A 21,719-nucleotide genomic window follows, 5' to 3' on the forward strand; every position below is an offset into this window, starting at 1 on the left:
TCCTGAACATAACCTGACTTCACCTCTAAAGCTATCGTGCAAACTGTCTCCTGAACTCCTCTCATACAAGTCTTCACCATTACCTCTCTTGTCCCTTTGGTATAAAAACAATGTCACTTTCTCGTGCTCTACACTTCAAATCGTACAATTATCTATTTGACAATAGTGTCTCTTTGCCATTTAGACTTGCCAACGTACAAAACTACCTCCTGCAACTTTGATATCACAGGGACACCTGATCCCTTGACAAATGAAATAAACATCACAGTTTATCTCGTTTTATAAAGTCAGTCACAGTGAGCTCCGACTCGTTTCCTCCTGAGCAGCTGCAGCTCATACAGACTTACACAACACCTGACGGCTCCCTAAAACAAACTGAGCTAAACAGCTTTAAACGGGTACCTAAAACAGACATTTCACCATGTTGTTTTAACACTAATATGTGTCCCTAGTCCGTCTACAAACCCCCCAATGATGAGAAAAGTCCATCCTCTCCGTCTGTTGCCTGCTCCACTCCAAATGTGTGCTTAAACATGCCGTTTGGAGATTTTCCCTTCATGACATCACAAAGGGCAGTAGCCCCTCCCCCAGGTGGGTGACTCTCCCACAGCTAGGTGTTTGTTCTGCCCTCTGAGTCTGCCTTCTCACCGTAAACAATAGGACATGGAAAGCCCGAGACACGCAAGCCCTTCAACACTGAAGCTTCAGTGTTTATCCAGCTCTGCATGGGTCTGTAAACCTTTCTGTGTTCTAACCTCTCTCCATTTTTCAAAAGCATCTCCAATATTGATCCTAGTTTGAGCACGTTTCTGCTCGTGGAGCTTATTAGAAACATGCAGAGGCTTTTTAGGTCGGGTACAATCACTTCTATCTGAACCACTTCTCTTGCCCGCTTCCATCACTGCAACACCTGTTGACCTGATAACTGCTCTCATATCTGGCAAACCGAGGGGCGTCCAAAACGGCCGTGTGTGTGTGTGTGTGTGGGGGGGGGGTCGCCTTAAAAGCGCCTACCTTCTCTGGTCCAAACAAATCCAGAGCATTCAGGAGCAGAATCTAAAGTTAGAAGGAGGACATACTGGCTGCTGCATTGTTGTCAGAGAAGCCAGCACTTCAACATAGCATGTTTCCTTGATGTCTGGGATCGGCTCCAGCCCCCCGTGACCCCGCATGGGAAACAACGGTATAGATAATGGATGGATGGATGGATGGATGATTATGTTGTCTAACCGCACATCTGAGTAAAGTCTCTTTGTCTGGGCCCAACTTTCTCAGCTGCTCTGTGTCGCATTTAAATGTCTAAATGAAGCAGTATCGTCCCGTTAAGCTGTCATTATCCACTCTCTAAACTTTTTTCGGTGAGCGTGTTTAGGACATTCATCATTATGCTGTATGAAATGCATGAATACCTTCCATACTAATCACTTCATTTAAGTCATTATTTAAGTTTCACAGTCCCTCCATCTCAGCATCACTTATCCAGAGCATAATTGCAGTCGCAGAAAACAAAACACTTGACTTTCTGTCCTCTCCAGTGAAAGAAATAAAAAAAAGTTACTGCTCATTTGTGTGCAGCCTCTCTCCCTTTCCCAAACCTTCAACGAGAGAAAAAAAAATCTGTGCTGTTTGAGTAAACAAACCAGAGCTGTCTGTCTTCCATTTTCTTTCTGCTCCTTCTCACCCCTTGCAATGCCTCTTTCCTCTGTTTCTTTTCTGTTCTTCCAAATCTTTGCCTCTCTCCCTCCTTGGTTTTGTGGCTTCCAGCTGCATTAGAGTAAATAGGTAATTAATCTGTGCCTCCGGGGCTAACAGCAGCACATACCAGCCCTGCGGCTTGCCCACAGGCTCTTAGGCAAGACAGAAGCAAAGTGTGGGTTTGTTACACATCAAACGCTTGCAAACACACCTGCATATAACCACCACCGTCAAAATAACTCACAATGACATCTCCATTTGCTCTTCTTTGGGACCCGTTTAGTTTGTGTGAAAGGAAAAAAAAAAAGAAATGTGTTTGATTATGTAAATAATTCTCTCCCCTCCCTCGCTCTGTTGGAGAAAGTGAACGCAGAAGCGGAGAAACACGAGTCGCGGTGGCAGCTCGCCCACTCACCCGCAGCGATGGAGGCCAGACGAACGTAGTCAGAGCCCCTCTCTTCTGGTTCGTAGGGATAGCTCTCCACCAGGCTGAGTCCTGCCAAAAAGTAGAGAGAGAGAAGGATTAGTCTCATTGTCATGACGACACAAAATAAACGTTGCTCTTTTTCTTGCAGGGAGAAATCGTCTTTTTCATTGTAAGACACAAACCCTCCGTCTGGCCCTGGACTTGTTCAACTTCTCCATTGTTTGTGATTTATTTTGAGCCGTGCAAAGCAGACTGTAACCAGTCCTCAATTTGCTCTAATACTAAAACTTCACTGGATAAAATGGTTTTCATTGAGCCTTTTGTGTAATACTCTGTATGTGAAACATCTCTTCTGATCAATGCTGCGCTTCAGTACATATTTTTCTCATAGTCCACTGCACAGCTCCTACATTGCACCTTTTGTACATTTTGTGTTTTATTTTTTATTTTAATTTTTTATATTTTATATTTTTAAATTCTATTTTTTATATTGTAATATCTTCTTATTCTGTATTATTTAAGTTGTTGCTAATTCTGCTTTATTTCCTTGTTAATTGTTTAGCACCAATACACCAAGTCAAATTCCTTGTTTGTGTAAATGTACTCGGCAATAAACCCAGATTCTGATTCTGATTCTGATTCTGATATTGGTTTATTTCATCAATCACCTGAGCCTTCTTGTTCATAACTTGTTTCTTTAAAACTCTGAGCATTGCATATATAATCTTGTTTAGCCAATACTCTGCACTTTTTTAAAATACTTTTTCTATATATATTATATAATTAATTCTGCTAAACCGTGTACAAGAAAGACTGCATCAACCAAATTTCCCCCTGACTCTGATTTTGATGTACTGAACAAGTGGAAAACCTCCGGTGTTGAAAAAAGTCATGACAGTCAACAATGACAGGCCTCCACCCTGATGCGCCTGTGAAAACTGTTCTTAGATCCGACTGAAATGGATAAATCTAGTGTAGAAAACCATTTGACACACTCCATCAGTGACACTTGGGCAACAATGAGGGATTTTGGGAGGTCTGAAGCCCCAGGGAAATTTCCCACTTGGTTATCAAGCCTTAACTAGAAACAAAGAGGGGAGAAAGTACAATCACACCACAGCAACAGAAGAAAGTCACATGAGGTTAAAAAAAAACAATTAGCTTCCTTTTTTCAGTTATAAAATCAAACCAAACAGCAATCTGTGTTTCTCTGTGCATGTTCTCAAAGCAGCGTGAGGTTTCCTGAAGGAGCTGTATAGACGCTGTGCACTGAGCCCAAACTACAGCATGCATGATTGATTCAAATGCAGCTTGATTAATGTTAGGAAATTACTAACGTAGAGAATGAAGTTGTGGTTTATACCAAACCATTTCATTGTCAAACGTTGCTTTGTTTCATTCAACTCTTAGCAGGGTAAGACTGAGTGCTGTCCTTCCTATTGTCGTTAAAATCAAACTTAATAGATATTTTGTATTTTCCAATAAATGTAAAAACCAAGAGAGTCCAACCTACATTTAAAAAAAATAAAATCCAGTACCATGACAGCTGGAACTATTTGAAGTCTGTGTATTAATTCAAAAATTATTTATTTCTTAACATATGATAATAATTAGAGAATTTCATCCACCCAAATAAGACAAACTGATCAAGGAGGTGAAACACTTGACAGAAAGTTAAATGTAGCCTGTGACAAGCTCACAATCAAATGAATATGATATGACAAATTGAGGGGAAAGAACGGATAATGACACATACATTTTGAAGTGTATCAGCTCTCAGGGGCCCCCTACTGGCCTGGGGCCCCAAGCAGTTGCTTAGTTTGCCAGTTGACAAACATCGCCTATGAAGGCATCGAAGGTTTAAGACAAAGCTGTGTTTTAAGAGCATGAAACTGGTCATAATGACATGTTTGGATATACTGTAGATGAAATGACACCACAGACTGTAAATAAGAAGTAGTCCTCGGAGAGTCAGTAGTATGAAGACATCTGAATGATTACACCAGAGGGGTAAATGACGCTTCTTCTTACTGGATTTTAACCGATCTATCCAAAAAGGTATCAAGTCACTGATGGGAAAAACCCTAATTTTACAAAGAAATCGAGTTCAATAACAGTTTACACAAAATTGTTGTTGTCCTGGTGACTAGATCCAAATATTTTATATAGATGTTGTTTGAAACACTTTTTACTCAAAATGTTCCAACAGTTTAAACCGTTTTCTTGTGTTTCCTGAGTTCTTATGATGGTTCTTGTGATGGTCGGGTTATATATGTCTGTTGGGTATCGTGCACTTTGGGTTCTTTTCTGTTGAATTGTATTTAATTATTTTTCAGTATTTTGCATTTGTTATGTTCTTGCTGTTGTTTCTGTTCTTCTGTGTTTGGTTTGGTTTGCTTTGTTCTTGTTTTTGCTGTTTGTCGAAGCACTTTGTAAACCTGTGTTTTTAAAGGTTCTATATAAATAAAATTATTATAATTATTAAATTATAGACTGTAGACAACATCGATGTAGTCTCTGTGATGTCACCCATTGGTTTCTGAATGGCCGTTGTATGTAACACCTGCTAACTCGACCTCACTTTTGGTCAGTTGAGTATTGGACAAAGAGTTGGAGATGAGGCAAAGTCTTTAGCCTCCTGGCAAACTAGCTACAACACGCCCACCTGTCAGTCAACCAGGCCACGCCCCCAATTCAGCAAGTGATCAGAAAAACCTTTAAACAGATGAGAAACAAGAAATGAAATCCATATATTTGGATACCAATTACGAACTGAGCTACTAATACCAAACGTGTCCTTTGAACCAGGCTGTAAACATGTTTAATTCTGGTGTAAAAATTGGCTTTTTAACGTGGGACCTAATGGAGAATTATTTGCTTTCGCAGGCAGCCTCAAGTGGACACTTGAGGAACTGCAGACTTTTTTCACATCTACTTTTTCTTCATTTTTTAACACCACAGGGTGCTGCTTGGTTAAATCCCTGGTTTTAACCTTCACATGTAAATGTTTATTTGGCTTCAAATCACCAAATCAGTCTTCTCAGGCTGGAGGAACATAAAAGTTCTGTGGTTGACAAGTCTTGGTTAAAAAAATCCCTTAAAGTAGTGTCTGCTGCGGTGTGCTATCCAGACATTTTTATTTAGGTGTTAAAACAGTTGAGTCTAGCTGCTTTGTGTTCATGAAGGTTCAATGCACGCTCACTCCAAAGTGGAAACGATTACAGCTGAAGCATGAAATCAGACATTTGAGCTTCAGTGTTTGTTTTTATCAGTTCATTATCGCTTTGTCATCTCTTTTACATCTGCACTTGACTTACACGGAACATTTTCCATTTTCTCAAGCTTGTTCTCTCTTTTTTTTTTAGGTGTTTTTGGAGTTCAACAGAACATGAGAAATGCTGAAATTGGAATCTGAATGTTTCACAAAAACAGAGCTCAGTGTCGAGGATGTAAAGCATGTGAAAAAAGCAACAAAGGTGATCAAATACAGTGAGTGTGGGCAGAACAGAAGGAGCTAAAGCCCCGCTCTTTTCTCTTAAGCTTGGAGTTTACTGGTAATCTGGCGAAGGTGGAAGGATAATTCATGTGTAACGGGCGGCACACTCTTGATAATCCCAGTGTCGTACTGTACCCGCTCCCACCACCTCCTCCTTCTGAGAACCTTTAGATAGCGTCTTACCGTGCAGCACCGACTGATGCAGGCTCCAGTAGATACTCAGGCAGTTCTTCTCCTTTTTCATGCCTCGTTTACACTGGCAGCCGTGCAGAGGGGTGGACAGTAGCGCCGTCATGGCGTTCTCGCACTGGTTTCGCGCCCCAGGCCCCAGCTTCACGCTGCCGTCTCCTGCCACACACTGCCTGAGGGTGCGCAGTCGCGGGCTGCAGGTGTCGTCGCTGGAGCAGGTGTCTCCGGCTCGCAGGCAGTCTCTCCCTCCCGCAGAGAGAGCCACATGTGGAACTCCTGCGAGAAAAGACAAGACAGAGGGCAGGTCAGTGTCATGGCGTGGTTGACCCATGACAAGCTCATAGCGAGCCGCCAGTCGATGCTTTTTTTCTTTCTAGACTTGTTCAGAGAAACTTTCATATCATATAATTGAAAGGGGGAATGAATACTTCCAAAGAACCAGGATTTCTCAAAAGAAAATATTATGGGAACTAAATAAACATTGCATAAAAAGTAAGGAAATTTGTGTTTGGTAGATTATTTCTTTGTTGTAACAATGCTTCTTGGCAATAAATCTTATACCGTTGGAAAGCCTGTTTATTTCCATTTTAATTGGTGCCACATTTGTAAGGAACATGCATTTGTGGGATGAGCAGCAGAGCCGAGTAAGTGGGATGCGCAGCTGAAAAACTCTTCTCTGCCAATGCCAAACAGCTTATTCTGCTGTTGACTCTTTTTTTGAGATTTCTGATTGATGGTGTCGACAACACGTGCACTTGAACCCTGAACATGTGGAGGAACGTTATACAAATGTCCTTACTTTTTTGTGCGATGTTTATATTTGGTTAAAATTCCTAAAAATATTTCAAGCAATTTGGGGAACAAAAAGCCCGCCTGACAGAAGACCAATGGATAGTGAAGGTTGAGCAAAGAAAACAGACTTTATGTCTTGAGATAACAAAAAGCAAAACTGGAAAGTAGAATTTGAAAAAAGAGCTTTGTATGGTTAGGACAAAATGATTAATGAAGAAAACTCCATGTAGGATTCAAATGCAGTTTCTTTCCCAAAATCACAGACGTTAGTTTTACAGAATTGTATTGCATTCACTTAAGAAAATATGAACCTGCCGTTTTCCTCAGGCAACGAGAAATTGAATAATTATGAGAAAAACTTATATGGAAAAAACTTCAAATCTGCTCCTGAAGGTGCTTTACTGTTATCCTTAATATCATCAAAACTGAGGGGTTATCAGGGCGCTGGTGGTACAGTGGTTAGTGCACGTACCCCATGTATGGAGGCTATAGTCCTCCAAGCGGCCGGCCCAGGTTCAAATCCAACCTTTCCTTTTTCTCTCTCCCTGATTTCCAACTCTATCCACTGTCCTATCTCTCCATTAAAGGCACAAAATGCCCAAAATTAAATCTTTAAAAAAACAACAACTGAGGAGTTATTGAAAAATAAAACCCTCGTATTGAAAGAAAAGAGCCAAGTGGACGCTTGAGGAGCTGCAGTTTTTGTTTTTGCACTTCTGCATGATTTCGATTTATTAACATTGTCGCTTGGTTACACCTTGTTTCACATCTCAGAAACTCAACGAGGTCCTCTGTGTCAGACTTGCCTAAGTCCCTTTCAGAGCTGCAGAATACAGGATTGTTTCCAGAGCAGCTCGTGTTGAATGTTAACCAAACTGAATATCTAAAAAATGTGGGACTGCTCCTTTACCCACGTCAAAACAAACCAGTGAGCTGATGTGAGATTTCATGACCCACCGAATCATCGCTGAAATAATGTAAATTGAACTGAATTTAATAATTGGATTACGTTCATACATCCCCCGTCAGAAGCGATCAAACTCGGCCAACGATGCATCACGCCTCTTGTATTCCAGTGTTTTAAAATGATATTCATGAAGCCGAGGGGGGGGGTGTTATTTTATTCATGAATTCATACAGTTGTCACATAGAATACATCCGACCACACTGACTGGATTTTGATGAAACTTGGGGGGGGGGATGATGCATCTCTTCAATACATCCTGACATGTTCAGAATTGCACTGATGTGTTTGAGCGCCAGTCAAAACAAAGTGTCATACTTGTTACGGATCGGGCCCAGAGAGGGGCTGCATCATTTGGTGGGGGTGGGGTAGGGTACTTGTTCACCGCCTTCTTGTTTCATGTGGCATTCATAACATGCAGCCTGTTTTCCCCTGAGGACTGTAAATGCTTGTTTATTCCCAGCTGACTGAGAGCTCAGAGACTCACTTTTTTTTAAAACCATGTGGTGCTTATTAGTCCGTTCACTTCTCAGGGTAAGGTCAACACACATACCAGGGGTGACCCTCGAATCTTCAACAATTCGTTTGAAAGAGCCTCAGTCGAGTGCCGATCTCACAGTCGATCACGGTTTATGACACAACAAGGATCTTTCCATTTCAGCCATAAGTGTGTGCATGAAGAAATCACCCCGAGCAGCATATCCACTTGGCCAGGACAGAACAGTGGCATGCACCTCCTTTCAACTCGGGCTCTCATTGGCTATTATAGGCTGGGAACATTGATGATTCGTTTATGATGAACAGCAGCATAATCAACCAGGCCACACTGAAAATACATAAATCTGACCGTTCTTTATTTTAGGCTTTCAATCTAGCAGCAGTGTAAGTGGATGGATTATCCACCGGATATATGTAAACATCTCAAAGAGTGACGTTCTGGCAAATACTTTTTGCTGTTTCTAGCATTTGTAATAAATGTGTGTGTGCTGTTTAAAGTCTTTCTATGTGATTTTTCACTCTTAAATGTAGAAATCAAGTATATCCTCTGAAAATAACTCTGTGAGTCATGACTGTCTACAATGGGTGTAACACCCGAGTCCCACTGTCTGTGATGTTTTCAGAGTTTTCAGAGTCCTATCTTCAGTTTGTTTACATCGCCGGGATGGCCGGCATGTGCAGTGGAAACTTTAGCCTTGACTGGTGCGATGAGATCCAGAGTAAGAGGTCGTACATGTGCAATGCTTTGGACAAAAGCATCTGCTAAATAAAATCGTAACCATTGTGCAACGACCAGTCAGTTAAAGTCTTTATATGTGATTTTTCACACTTAAATGTAGAAATCAAGTATATCCTCTGAAAATAACTCTGTGAGTCATGACTGTCTACAATGGGTGTAACACCCGAGTCCCACTGTCTGTGATGTTTTCAGAGTTTTCAGAGTCCTATCTTCACTTTGTTTACATCGCCCGGACGGCCGGCTGACTCCTCCCCTCGTGTATAAAAGTTGTTTAATTGAGGGACTAGAGAAAAGAAGAATAACATACTGTACTCACTGCTTAACTGTGTTTCTAGATCACGCTCATTTCAGGTAAATTTACATGCAGTGTGAAGATACCAGCATAATAAAGATCGCTAGCAATAGCATGCTAACACAACAATGCAGCGCGAGTAGTTTTGGTTTCATGCTGGTGCTCAAGGGCGACATCTGCTGGATCAAAAAATCGCATATAAAGCCTTTAAGTTTCGTTTCTGTACTTGCAGCGCATTTGATGCTTATGCAGTTGTTTTGCCTATTTGCAGCGCGTTTGTGTCTTTGCAGCGCGTTTCATTCTTTGCATATGTTGTGGTAGTTTGCGTTTGCTTTTATAAAGCCTTTAAGGGTTGCAGGAGCCCCCATACTTGCATTTATTTTATAATCCCAGTTTTTCTGCAGTTGTGAGGATGTAAACGTGGATCGAGATTTAGAATTAACAAGCCCGTGCTGCAGCCTTACAGTGTGTGAATGGTGGTCTCCAATTTCCTTTAAAAAAAATGTTTTCCACTTCCAGTGACATGACAGCTATGAATAGCTGTTGAGACAATCCACTCAAAACAACACACTTTTTAGCCCCTGATGGCGGTACAGGAAAGGTAAGGGGTTCTTAAAAATCCTCAAGATTCTTTATCTAAATATTTGTCAAATATTACGGAACATCCATCCTGAAGCTTTTGGAGATATCTCCATCTGTCCATAACGGGCTATAGACCCACCATCAGAGCCCTCCCCGGAGCCATGCTGCTAACTTGGCAAGACACCTCACACACATCATATTCTCCCAGACAGTTCAAACACACTGTGCAGCCAAACACAGAACTTTATGTGCTACTGTTGGGTGGAAAGCCCAACTTTTAAAATATAAAAACCTTCAGGCTGACTGTTGGTGAAAAATGTAAAAAAAAGCATGAATGTGACATCTCCGTTTTAGGGAATGATGCAGTCTTCGGTTTGAATATTCCTCCCAGAGCTAAACATTACATGTGTTTGATAAAGAGCTGCAACAGGCAGAGACTGAATTCATATGAAACACTTTCAGAGAGTGCAGATTAAATTTTTTTTAGGAATCTACTTGAGGGAAAAACGAGGGGATTGAATGTCGAGAACTTAATTACATATCTATTTTATTACTGCTGCTATTGAATGGGCACCACCCTACAGTACCATATAAATGAGACTGATTAGGTTAAACAAGGGAGAAGAATTGGTTATCCAGTGCTTGACAGATTCCCAGACAGCATGTCTGCAGTGAAACATTGACTACTTTGTGAGACTCCTCGTGCTTTGATTCGGCTCATTAATTAAATCTTAATCAAATTGGACTCCTAATCGCAGCTCGACCAAGTCATCAGGGGCAAAAGCAATAACCAGTTAAAGGCAGAAACATTCTCATGTTCCACCTGCAGATTCACAAAACTGTGTGTAAACATGGACATGAGTAACCTGGTTTTGATATTTTTTTTAAAGGAGCAGTATGTAACTCTGACCCCTAGTGTTTAAAATGGGTACTGCAGTCCAAATTCTAAACATTGTAGAAAGCTGTCTCCCCCCCCTCCTCCTCTCTAGAGTTGATGCTCACTCAGGTCACCATGTGGTGGACTCTGAAGCTTCAGTGTTTATCCAGCTCTGCATGGGTCTGTAAACCTTTCTGTGTTCTAACCTCTCTCCATTTTTCAAAAGCATCTCCAATATTGATCCTAGTTTGAGCACGTTTCTGCTCATGGAGCTTATTAGAAACATGCAGAGGCTTTTTAGGTCGGGTACAATCACTTCTATCTGAACCACTTCTCTTACCTGCTTTCATCGCTGCAACACCTGTTGACCTGATAACTGCTCTCATATCTGGCAAATCGAGGGGCATCCAAAACGGCCGTGTGGTGGGGGGTTGCCTTGAACCCGCCTACCTTCTCTGGTCCAAACAAATCCAGAGTTTGCTTACTGATAGTATGTTAAGAAGCTGTTGTACTTGAATTAAGATCTTAATGTGCTTTGCTTAGTCTGGCCCTTATAAGACAGAAGTAAGGATAAGGCTATTATCTGGGATACTTAAGTCCAGGGCAACATACTCAACGAGTTCTACATCCTTAAACAGAGTAACTTTCTACAATTCTACAATTCACTGAGCAGACGCTTTTATCCAAAGAGACGTACATCAGAGAGTAAGAACAACACAAGCAAGGATCTAGAAAAAAGGGAACATTGTCAGTAAGAGCAAACGATCAGCTTTGAGTCTGATTGGACACACAGGTGCTGACAGGAAGTGACCAGAGGCAAAGCACAACATTGAGGGCAGTTCTTGAGAGCTCTAATCAGTATAGAAACCATCTTATAAGTCGTCGTTATCAAACAAAAACCATCGTCATTACCATCATCATCATCAATAATATGGAGACCATCATCATTAAGTTAGTAGGTATTCATAAAGAGCTGGGTCTTTAGCTTTTTCTTAAAGGTGCAGAGGGACTCTGCAGATCACATGGAGTTTGGAAGTTCATTCTACCACCGGGGATGTAGAACTCGTTGAGTCCTCAGGTTTTCCTCCACAAGAGAAAACCAGATACAAAATAAAAAGGTACAGGATGTCTGAGGTAAGTCTGAATTCTTAGATGCTTTTTGCCCATGAAGAAGACTTCTTAACCTTTCCAAAGAGTCGGCTAATCTAGAGGCAAGCTGTCAATAAAAAAAAATCTTTGCAGGAAAGAAAATCTTGTTGCTGTGTGTTCGGGATGTTTGTGGATGGTATTTAGAGAAAGCAACTGCCACTCAGGTGAAGAGCTCATCTTCTCCCAGTTTCTGACAGGCAGCACTTAGTGTGCCAAAAAGAAAAAAAACATGTCCCCCCCTCTACAAGTCACTTATTCCACCACAGAGCTCTGAAATCAGATTGAGTTTGTGTGAAGCAAAAGGAGGGGGAGAAAAAAACTGCAGGGTGAGATAATGTCATTCGTTCTCGATGCAAATCAGCTCCACTTGTTGAGTTTCTCTCGGATCAAGTGACGCTATGTTGGAAGGAGAAGAAGAAGAAAATAAAAAGAAAAGCGGCGGAATCAGCCTTGTGTCAAGATACTTCACTTGCTTGGAGAAAACTCTTAAAAATGCTCATTTGCATTGGAAATACATGATATTTCTCTCTCAGCCCGTGGTAGTTATCTCCGCTTGGATTTTTTAAACAATATTTAAACATATTCAGAGTGATTTTCTTCTTGCTGCTCTTATGCAGCTGTGTGGGAGTGCAGGTGGGAACGGGGTCTGTGGGTGGTGCAGTGTGGGCGTTCTTGATATGAAAGGTGAAGCAGAGAAGAAACCTCAAGTAAAGGTTTTTGCTTCGGCTTCAGGCGGAGGAAGAAAATAAACCCCCCCCCGGTGAGCAGAAACAAATCTTATTACATTGCAAACTAATCCAGCGTGCGGGAGAGAGAGGTTTTGATTTTTGTCAGAGAAATTAAGCAAGATGAGGGAGAGATATAGCTTTATGCCTGGAAACAGAGCCGCAGCACACCAGCAGTTCAAAAGAGAGACAGTCAAAACCAATTAGGAGAAATCAGTCGGCTTGTCATTCAAATTCGTTCCATCCTAAAATTCCTCCCCTGTTCATCCCACTGAGGTACATAATCTCTCTCTCTCCCTCTTTGTTTCCTCTCTGCTCGCGTCCTCCTCTTCACTTATCTCTCCCGCCTCCTTCTCCTCTCTCTCTCCTCCGTCTTATTCTCTCATCCTTCACAAGCACACACCTGGTTATGTTCAAGGAGCACATACTGAAATTAAAGAGATGTTTTCAAGGAAACCGGTTGCCTGAAAGCACAAAAATTCACTTTTCATTCCCCTGGATCTCAGGCAGTGCAGGCTTCATTCTCACCGCGGATAAAACACAACAAATGTGCAATGTTTGCTTTTTTTTTTTTACTAAATCTTCACTTGAGAGTCTCTCTTTTGATATTGAGTATATATAAATTAAATTCTAAGAGGCTGCTTTAACAACAATCCCTCACAACAGACACAAAACATCTACCTGTATAATCCTCTCCCTGTCCCCGCTCAGTTATCTACTTAAAGGAAACAGGTGTGTGAACGGGGGGGGGGGGGGGGAGAACTCAGGAGAACTCGGGAGAACTCACCTCATCAGTCGCCTCCTCACGTCTCTCTGCCTCCCACCTAACCCCCCCCCCCCAAAGCCACCGGGCATCAGTCACTGCCATCAGCCACCAGCTATCAGCCAACCGAGAGAGACTTTCCTTTTTAAATCTATAAGCTCTTTCTTGCCCAAACAGAAAAAGGACCGCATCCCCCCCGCTGCGTCCCGTAAAGGAAAGTCAATAAGATGGAGTCCTCGATAACGGATGTTCATCATCGTAAAGAGTCCATACCATGAATGATGATGATAAAACCAGAACAGAGACATCATTGACAGCCATAAAATGAATTATGTGACTCAGCGTTTGTTGTTAAGTCGATATGTCTCAGCACCAACTTTACTGCTCGCTCATCTTTAAAGTTTACTTCTGTAAGAGGGAATTCAAGTGCGAACTTCTTGTGAGTTTTAATATGGATTATGATCCACTGGTGTTTATAACTTCTTTGATTAATGTTCATTAATCGGACGTCTTTGAAAGCTTATACCTCTGACTGTCTGAGGAAAGAGTACAGTATAATGCAGTGTGTAAACTCCACCACCAGGGGGCTCTCAATCAAAAGAATAAGAAAAAATGACGTTGAGGCTGGCGGGGAATCATGGGAGTGATTCTCTCTGTTACTCCACCCCCCGAATCTGATGTAAACGAACTCTGAGTCGACCGTAGTCATGACGACTGGACGAAACCGACCTGAGGAAGAGAATATGTTTACAGATGAGCTAATGTATCCAAGTATAATTTACATGAGCAGCACACGCTTCCTTATGCAGCGGTCTTTGACGTAACATCCGGTGTTTCCATGGCGACGACAAACATGTAATGTATGTCATGGCAGCCACTGCTACAAGACACGTCCCGTTACAACTATCAAGTGAAGGATTTCTCTGACTTTGATAACTATTGGAAATATTTAAGGTCATATATGTACTCAACAAAATATATGAACATAGTTGTTTTTAATTAATTTAGATATTTAGTGGAAACATTGTCCGTTTTCTACTTTACCCCATTTTGTTTTAACTTTTTAAAGACTTTAAAGTCATATGTTTTTCTGCTCTTCAAAAAATACTTGAAGCTGGATTGTAAGAATAATTGAAAAAGTGGACTCATTTTAAGGAACACTTGTTAAATCTTGGACAGTCCAATACAACAGCTCAGCCTCGTTGGCAGTCGTGTTGAAACCACAGACTGTATATACAAATGGACAGTGTGCCTCTGCCTCCTCTTGTTAAACAAAATAAAGCCAAAATATCCCCGTGATGGGTGCTAACATTGTGAATTAGCAATCAGAGTCTGCGCTGTAAGGATCGGCTGGAAGAGCCACGTTGTTGACATCATGCCACAAACAGAAACACAAATTGAACTTCTCAATAAAATGTTAAATTGGAGCTGCATTCGTTTGTACAGTGTACTGTAGACGAGCACTGAGAGAATGCTACACTCAACATCATGCTAGTTTTCAAAAATTACCAACCCTGTCTTCAAGTGAAACTTAAAATTTGTCTCTAAAAGGGGAAACTTGCTTCTATATCAAATTCAGCTAATTAAAAACATCTTCAGACTCTGAATGTTTGTTGGACAAAAGATGAAATTTATTTAAAAAAAAGACTAAATCAGTGCTCTCCAAAATGATGACAAGTATTTTTCTCTCTTTCTTGATTTGAACGAAACCCTGTCTTTGAGCAATTACTTTTACTGTAAAATTCATACTGCCTTTGAATCATGAGAGCAGGATTTGCATCATGAATGTGGCTCGCTTTGGGCAATCTTTGCAAAAGGTTTGGGAAAAATTAAGAGTTTGGTGAAGGATTACTGTTTTTTTTTTAAGATTTCACCAAGCTCACATTTATTTCCTTGCTTTGATCTGTCTTCACATAACCGTGAAGAAAATGAAAAATCCTTCTGATGCTGCTTTGAAATACTGAATTGCAAAAAAAAACCAAACATGCATATTGATATAATTATAATCAAAACTGACAAAACTGACACAACAATAATTGCATTTTCAAATGAGCCATTATGCAGTCATGTAGGGAAAGAGAGTCACATTCCTTGGATACAGCCATGACCAGTTAGAGTGAAAGAAATTACAGTTGGCTGCGTGTTGGCGGTAACTGCGCCACGCTATTTATAAGAGATGTCAGTGGCAAACTTTCCAGGGATCATGGGAACTATTCTTCCTCTGTATGACTTAAAAAATATATATTTTAAGATAACTTTGAGTTGTCCTTGCTTGTTCCATTCAGGTAGGAAGCTTTGTTTTTAACTGTGAAATACATGTTTCACTTTTCAAGTCATGCTAAGGTGAAAAAGTTTCAGCCTCCCCTCCGAGCTCATCGTTGGAAAGTTGGAAAAAAGAAAAGTTCTCTGTCAGAGAGCCCAGCTCCTCGCAGAGTAAAGGTGGCAGCTGAACAGAGCGAGGAAACTTTTTTCCGAGGGTGTTTGCACCCTGAACATCATTAACACTGTACCTGTCACAGTTATGGAGGAGCTAGAAAACTGGTCCCAATTGCAGATTTAACAGAAGGTAAAAGGCCAAATACGTAGTTTCTTCTCAAAGTCCAAATGTAATAAGGTCCAATGTAAAAGTCAAAACACACAGGGAGGAATGAAAAAGACTCTAGAGCTAAGAGAAATCTTTAAGTTTGACGGACTCACACAGATGGGAATGAACATACATAGACATGCAATCTCAGATTATTTCTTCAATGTGGCCCTTCCATACTCTCTCATATGAACACGTACTGTAGACGTATCTAGTCTTATGAACAAGCTTAAAGGCTTAATATGTGATTTTTCACACTTAAATGTAGAAATCAAGTTTATCCTCTGAAAATAACTATGCGAGTCATGACTGTCTACAATGGGTGTAACACCCGAGTCCCACTGTCTGTGATGTTTTCAGAGTTTTCAGAGTTTTCAGAGTCCTATCTTCAGTTTGTTTACATCGCCGGGACGGCCGGCTGACTCCTCCCCTCGTGTATAAAAGTTGTTTAATTGAGGGACTAGAGAAAAGAAGAATAACATACTGTACTCACTGCTTAACTGTGTTTCTAGATCACGCTCATTTCAGGTAAATTTACATGCAGTGTGAAGATACCAGCATAATAAAGATCGCTAGCATTAGCATGCTAACACAACAATGCAGATCAAGTTGTTTTGGTTTCATGCTGGTGCTCAAGGGCGACATCTGCTGGATCAAAAAAATCGCATATAAAGTATTTAACTTGAAACACACAAAAGTCAACGGTTCAACTGACTTCACTGATTTTTTAAAGAGGAAATTCTCAAGATGGAAAAAAAATTGTTCTTGTATTTTTGGTTCCAAGTTGGCCCCATTGACTGAACTGATCCTGAAGTCTGATGTTTTCCCTCTCTCTGTGATCTGATGCATGTTTTTGTTTGCGACTGCATCTCGATGTTTTATGATTTGTCGACTAGATCTCGCACCAAAAAAAAACATCTTTCTCATCATCTTCTGCAGCACGGCTGAGTGACTTTCTACAGATGGGGAGATGAATCCCATTACAGATAACAGGGGCTCCCGTATTGTTTGGTAAATCTTTGACTCAACTACCAGGGGAACAGTGTGTGTTGTTACTGTATATCGCCGTCCCCCTTATTAGTTAACTGCGTCTCCCTGAACACTTTTTAACCAAGACGACTCTCTCTGTCTGCTGGGGTTTCTTCTGCTGTCTCTGTTTTCACAGCTGCTAATAATGCCCTCTCTCTCCTTCCTGCCAGTGTTTCTAAGACAATAAAGCCATTTATTTTCCCATAAATCAGTGCAAACAAACACAGAATGTAAGAGAGAAAAAAAGCGTGTGTAAACCAACTCATGCACACGATAGTAGAATAACTATTGAGGCACTTTTAGCATAAAGGAAGCTTGCAGAGTGGACTTATTCAGACTCTAATTGGTCTGCCGTGATTGGGTCTTTTTGCTCTCTATCATTGATTCAGCAAAACATGATGAAATATAGACGGGAACCAAGAGAGTTCTCTGAGCGTGATGCAGAATACTAATTTTCCTTCCCAGATTCCTCGGTGACTAATCCGCCGCTGAGAATAAAGTCGATATTATTCCACAGCTCTTCCAGAATGAAACACACCACTGAGCTCTGGACATTTCTCCTTGTCTTCTCAGAACTTAAATTATGACTCTGCGTTCGTTTTTTCGAGACCTGAAAGCTTGACGGGGAAACAAAAATATATTTTTATCAGAGGACTAATGCATTTAGTGATCATTATTCCAGTGGTGATTCTAGAGTCTGTTGGGGACCGAGGCAAAAATGTGTCGGGGGCCTAATTGGGTGCGGATCTAGCGGGGAAGGCCGCTCGCCGTCCGTCGGAGCTAAACCGTGGCGCTGACGGAGTATGCGGGGATTGGGGGGGGTCACTTCCATTAAAAATCTGCATGCAGGACTTTGAATATACGGGACATGTCACAGGTAACATCTCCACTGCGCTGCTTTTATGACTTTAATAAAGGCTTGTGATCACTTCTTATCCCTCCGTCCCTCCTCGTTATACGACTGTGCATTTATATGAAATGTAGGGACGCTTGGAAACAAAACTTCACTACATGAAAGTTCTTTACGTCCTCCTGCTCTCTGGGCGGCGAGGCTGCGAACAGCTTGTGGAAATAAAGAAGATGAGTAGTGATACGATGCAGCATTAAAGCAGCTAAACATAAAGAGAAGAGTTTGTAGTAAAGGTGTTCTACTGCTGCCTGTCACAGGTTTTATTTGGAGGGCCGCTCTTAACCGAGGGGGTTTCTGAAGAGAGGTGAAAGGCACAGCCAGGGGGGACTTTGGACGGTTTCTTTAAACTGCACCATCAAACCTAGATTTACTACTTACTGTAGGCTGCCTGTAGCTTAGAGACAAAGACACTCAAAAGGAAAGTTCAGCCAAGTCAACTTTGTGCCATTTTTTCAGTTTAATAAACGACCTTGAGGTTACACTTTTTTCTTGAGTGAAAGGCTTCACAAGAAATCTGTCTTTTTGAGATTCAGGAAGAGTAAAAAACACAGCATGTGCTCAGATCATCTTAAAACATGCTGAGTCCAAGTCGGTAAAAACAGGCTGACGAACAAAATAAGTACTCATTACAAATTAGGCTCGTGTTCATTAATGTTGCATTTTCTTTAAAGAGGACATATTCTCCCCCTCCTCCACCTTTTCAAACAGTCCCCTCCTCCACCTTTTCAAACAGTCCTCCTCCTCCACCTTTTCAAACAGTCCTCCTCCTCCACCTTTTCAAACAGTCCCCTCCTCCACCTTTTCAAACAGTCCCTCTGTGGTGTAAATGAAACATCTGTGCTGTGCTTTGGTCAAAATATAACATGAATCAAGCACCAGAGGAGGTTTGTGACCCTGTATAAACCAGCTCTCTCAGAACGCTTCGTTTTGGTGTGTGTGTCTCTTTAAATGCAATGACCCCCCCCCTGAGTTTTCCCAGTAGACATCACTCCTCTGTAGCGAGAATAAAAATGGCGGACCTGTGCAGAAGTTTTGTTCTAGACTGGGGGTGGAGTCTATGGGTGGAGATACCAGCGGAGGGGAGGGGATTTTTGTTTTTACCAGAATCCCACTGTGACATCACAAGGAGAGCACATTTGAAACGGAGCATTTTTCTCTGTGTTGTAAGACTTATGCAGACCACAAATAAAGGACTGGATGGGTTTATGTCACATTTTGTGGGTCAGTAGACTCTCAGGTTACCCAAATATATATTCACAAACACTGTGGAAGTGGATATGTCCCCTTTAAACGCTTTTCACTGGCGTTTACTGTTGCTGGGTTACAAAGTTTTCTCACGTTTTTCTCTGTTTCCCTCGATAGCGACCGTCAAGTCAGCTTCTAATTGTTCGGCATCCTCGTGCAATTTTATGAATGGTGAATGGACTTGGGCTTGTATAGCGCAACTAATCCCATTCATACACATTCATACATTGCTGATGAAGCAGCAGGAGCAACTAGTGGTTAAGTGTCTTGCCCAAGGCAGGAGCTGGGGATCAAACCCCCGACCTTCCTGTTGAGAGACAACCGAGCCACAGCCGCCCCTTTAATTCATTCATTTTTTTGCTTTGTTTGAGTCAGTTTCCAAACAGTTCCACAAATCCACCTCTGAGGTTGTGATTCACTTTTAAAGAGGATACTTGAATTACATTTTCATTTTTTCATCTTAAGGCAGCTTCTAGATGTTGTATCATTATTTCCTGCTCCTCACACTTTGTGTAGAGGAGGTCACTTGTTGGCTGGATATGATCAATCATATTTGTCAGAGTACAAATTATGTCTAAAACAAGCCGTCAGCACTTTAAAGGTACGGTAAGAGATGGGACAAGGGGGCACTTTGTGGCCCTGGTCCATAAAGGCCCGCCTGTGGCTCAGGGTCTGAGGGGAAGAAGAACTGAGAGTCTGTGACGAAAACCCGACAATGAATCCACCTGAAGGCAGACTGAGGTCCTTTGGGGACAGCAAAGAGCTTCTGATACTTTCTTTCTGCACAGTCATTCAAAGTGTTCAGCTGCCTGGTGTGGGTCACTGCTTTTTGTTGAGCTTAAAAACAGAGACTCCACAGGCCACTGAAATGTTGCCCCCAAAACCAGCGAGAGGTCCGTCACTGGAGAGGAGAGGACTTCTTCAAAAGACTTAAGAATCTGTCAGAAAACAGAATCCTGATGACCACATTATACCATCAGAGAGGCTGTTTTTCAAGCGCTTCTTTGGACCCTATTTTAAATTTGGAATGAGCCCCTTAATACAGATTCAACCAAACAAAGTGAACATGTAATGTACATATTACGACCACAGAGGATGATAAGATGAGATAAGAAGCAATTTGAGCACAGAGATGAAAAGCTCTTTGAGTGTGGAGGAACATAATGTTTGATACAGTGAGGACAGAGGCGTTTTGATCTGTTCCTGTGTGATGACAGGATGTGTTGGTGACAAAATGACTTTTCCAACAAAAAAAAGTACAACACAAGAGCAGAGTCTGAGACACAGGACTGCTGTGAGTTACAGGTAGGTTATAGGGACGCTGGTTGAGCTAAGCTAGTACAGCAGAGGCTACCGTGCTGGAAAACAACAACTTATGGAGGCAGCTGTATGAGTTATTCACTGAGACATGAGTAACTGTTGATCAGGTTTTTTAAAGACTTTATATGCAATTTGATCCAGCAGATGTCGCCCTTGAGCACCGACGATGTAAACAAAGTGAAGATAGGACTCTGAAAACTCTGAAAACATCACAGACAGTGGGACTCGGGTGTTACACCCATTGTAGACAGTCATGACTCACAGAGTTATTTTCAGAGGATATACTTGATTTATATTATATTTAAGTGTGAAAAATCACATATATAACCTTTAAGTATCCTGTCATAACCCCAGTTTCAGAAACAGGGTTAAACCTTTATCCCAATTTTGGCCGCGCTGGTGGCGCAATGGTTAGGGCGCGCGTCCCATGTGTTGAGGCTCTCATCTCGAGCGGTAGGCCCGAGGCCTCCTTCCGCATGTCATTCCCCACTCTCTCCCTGGTTTCCGACTCTATCCACTGTCCTATCTCTGCATTAAAGGCACAAAAAGCCCCAAAATAAATCTTAAAAAAAAAACCTTTATCCCAATTTTGAGAAACCTGATTTTCCACCTGGAGAACTCTAAAAGAAATCAGGATACTACTCCACCTCAGCAAAGTTACTTATAGGCAAAACAAACATGGCCGCTGCAACGAGAGCATTTTTCCTCTGGAGCGAGTTTTTTTTCACCCAATGCCCCCCTGTCCTAGCTGTGGTAGGCTGGCACCAGTCAGAGGTGAGGACATGTTTACTATTTGCTGTCTCAGTGGTCTCATTGTTGTCAGACTTTAAAATTGCAGTGATTTGTTTTGTAAAAAACACTGAGAACACTGAGTAAGATGTTATTGATAATGAACATGTGAGTACAGTAAACCAGGGGATTAATCCTGACTAAGCCACATGTTGAGATCCACCTGGCCCAGACCAAACGTTCTGTCCTAAAGCGTGGTCCCAGAGCCCATTAGAGGGGCACAGCTGACAGCATCCTGAACCACCTCCATCCTGCCAGCTGCACCCGCGCTGCTCCATGCCAAGAAGCAGGAGGAGGGTGTCGTACGAGATGACAATGATCCCGACCACGGAACAACTGCTTGTCAACAAGACGTCCTATTATCCCCCGTTCTCATTATGTAACTCCCATCTTTAGTTGTGTTAATGTGCTGCTCAGACGCACAGAGCAGACCAGGTGTTTACATCTCTTATTTGTCAATGTTTGGATAAACGAAAAGTGGCTTTATAAGTGTTGGTTTGTTAGACAAATACAGGTAAATGTCATCGGTATATGAGTAAAACTGCTCACAGGAGGGCTTCTGGGGAAAAGGATGTTTGCTTGAGTTAGATTTTTGTTGTGCCAGTAAATCCAGACGTTTGATGAAAGAGCCCCGGTGTCAATCAAGATGTAATT

The 21,719-nt window shown here is 41.6% G+C and overlaps 1 protein-coding gene across 1 annotated transcript in view; it reads right to left on the reverse strand.

The window, feature by feature from the left end:
- Positions 1-21,719, reverse strand: part of gfra4a (GDNF family receptor alpha 4a) — a 167,316-nt gene that overhangs the window by 35,453 nt on the left and 110,144 nt on the right. Inside the window, exons 2-3 of the mRNA XM_020643364.3 lie at positions 5,802-6,083; positions 2,111-2,191 (exon numbers count right to left, since the gene is read on the reverse strand). Coding sequence (XP_020499020.1) covers positions 2,111-2,191; positions 5,802-6,083 — 363 coding nt within the window. The remainder of the gene's footprint in view (positions 1-2,110; positions 2,192-5,801; positions 6,084-21,719) is intronic.

This window comes from Labrus bergylta, chromosome 18 (genome assembly GCF_963930695.1).
Source record: "Labrus bergylta chromosome 18, fLabBer1.1, whole genome shotgun sequence".
Lineage (NCBI taxonomy): Eukaryota > Metazoa > Chordata > Actinopteri > Labriformes > Labridae > Labrus > Labrus bergylta.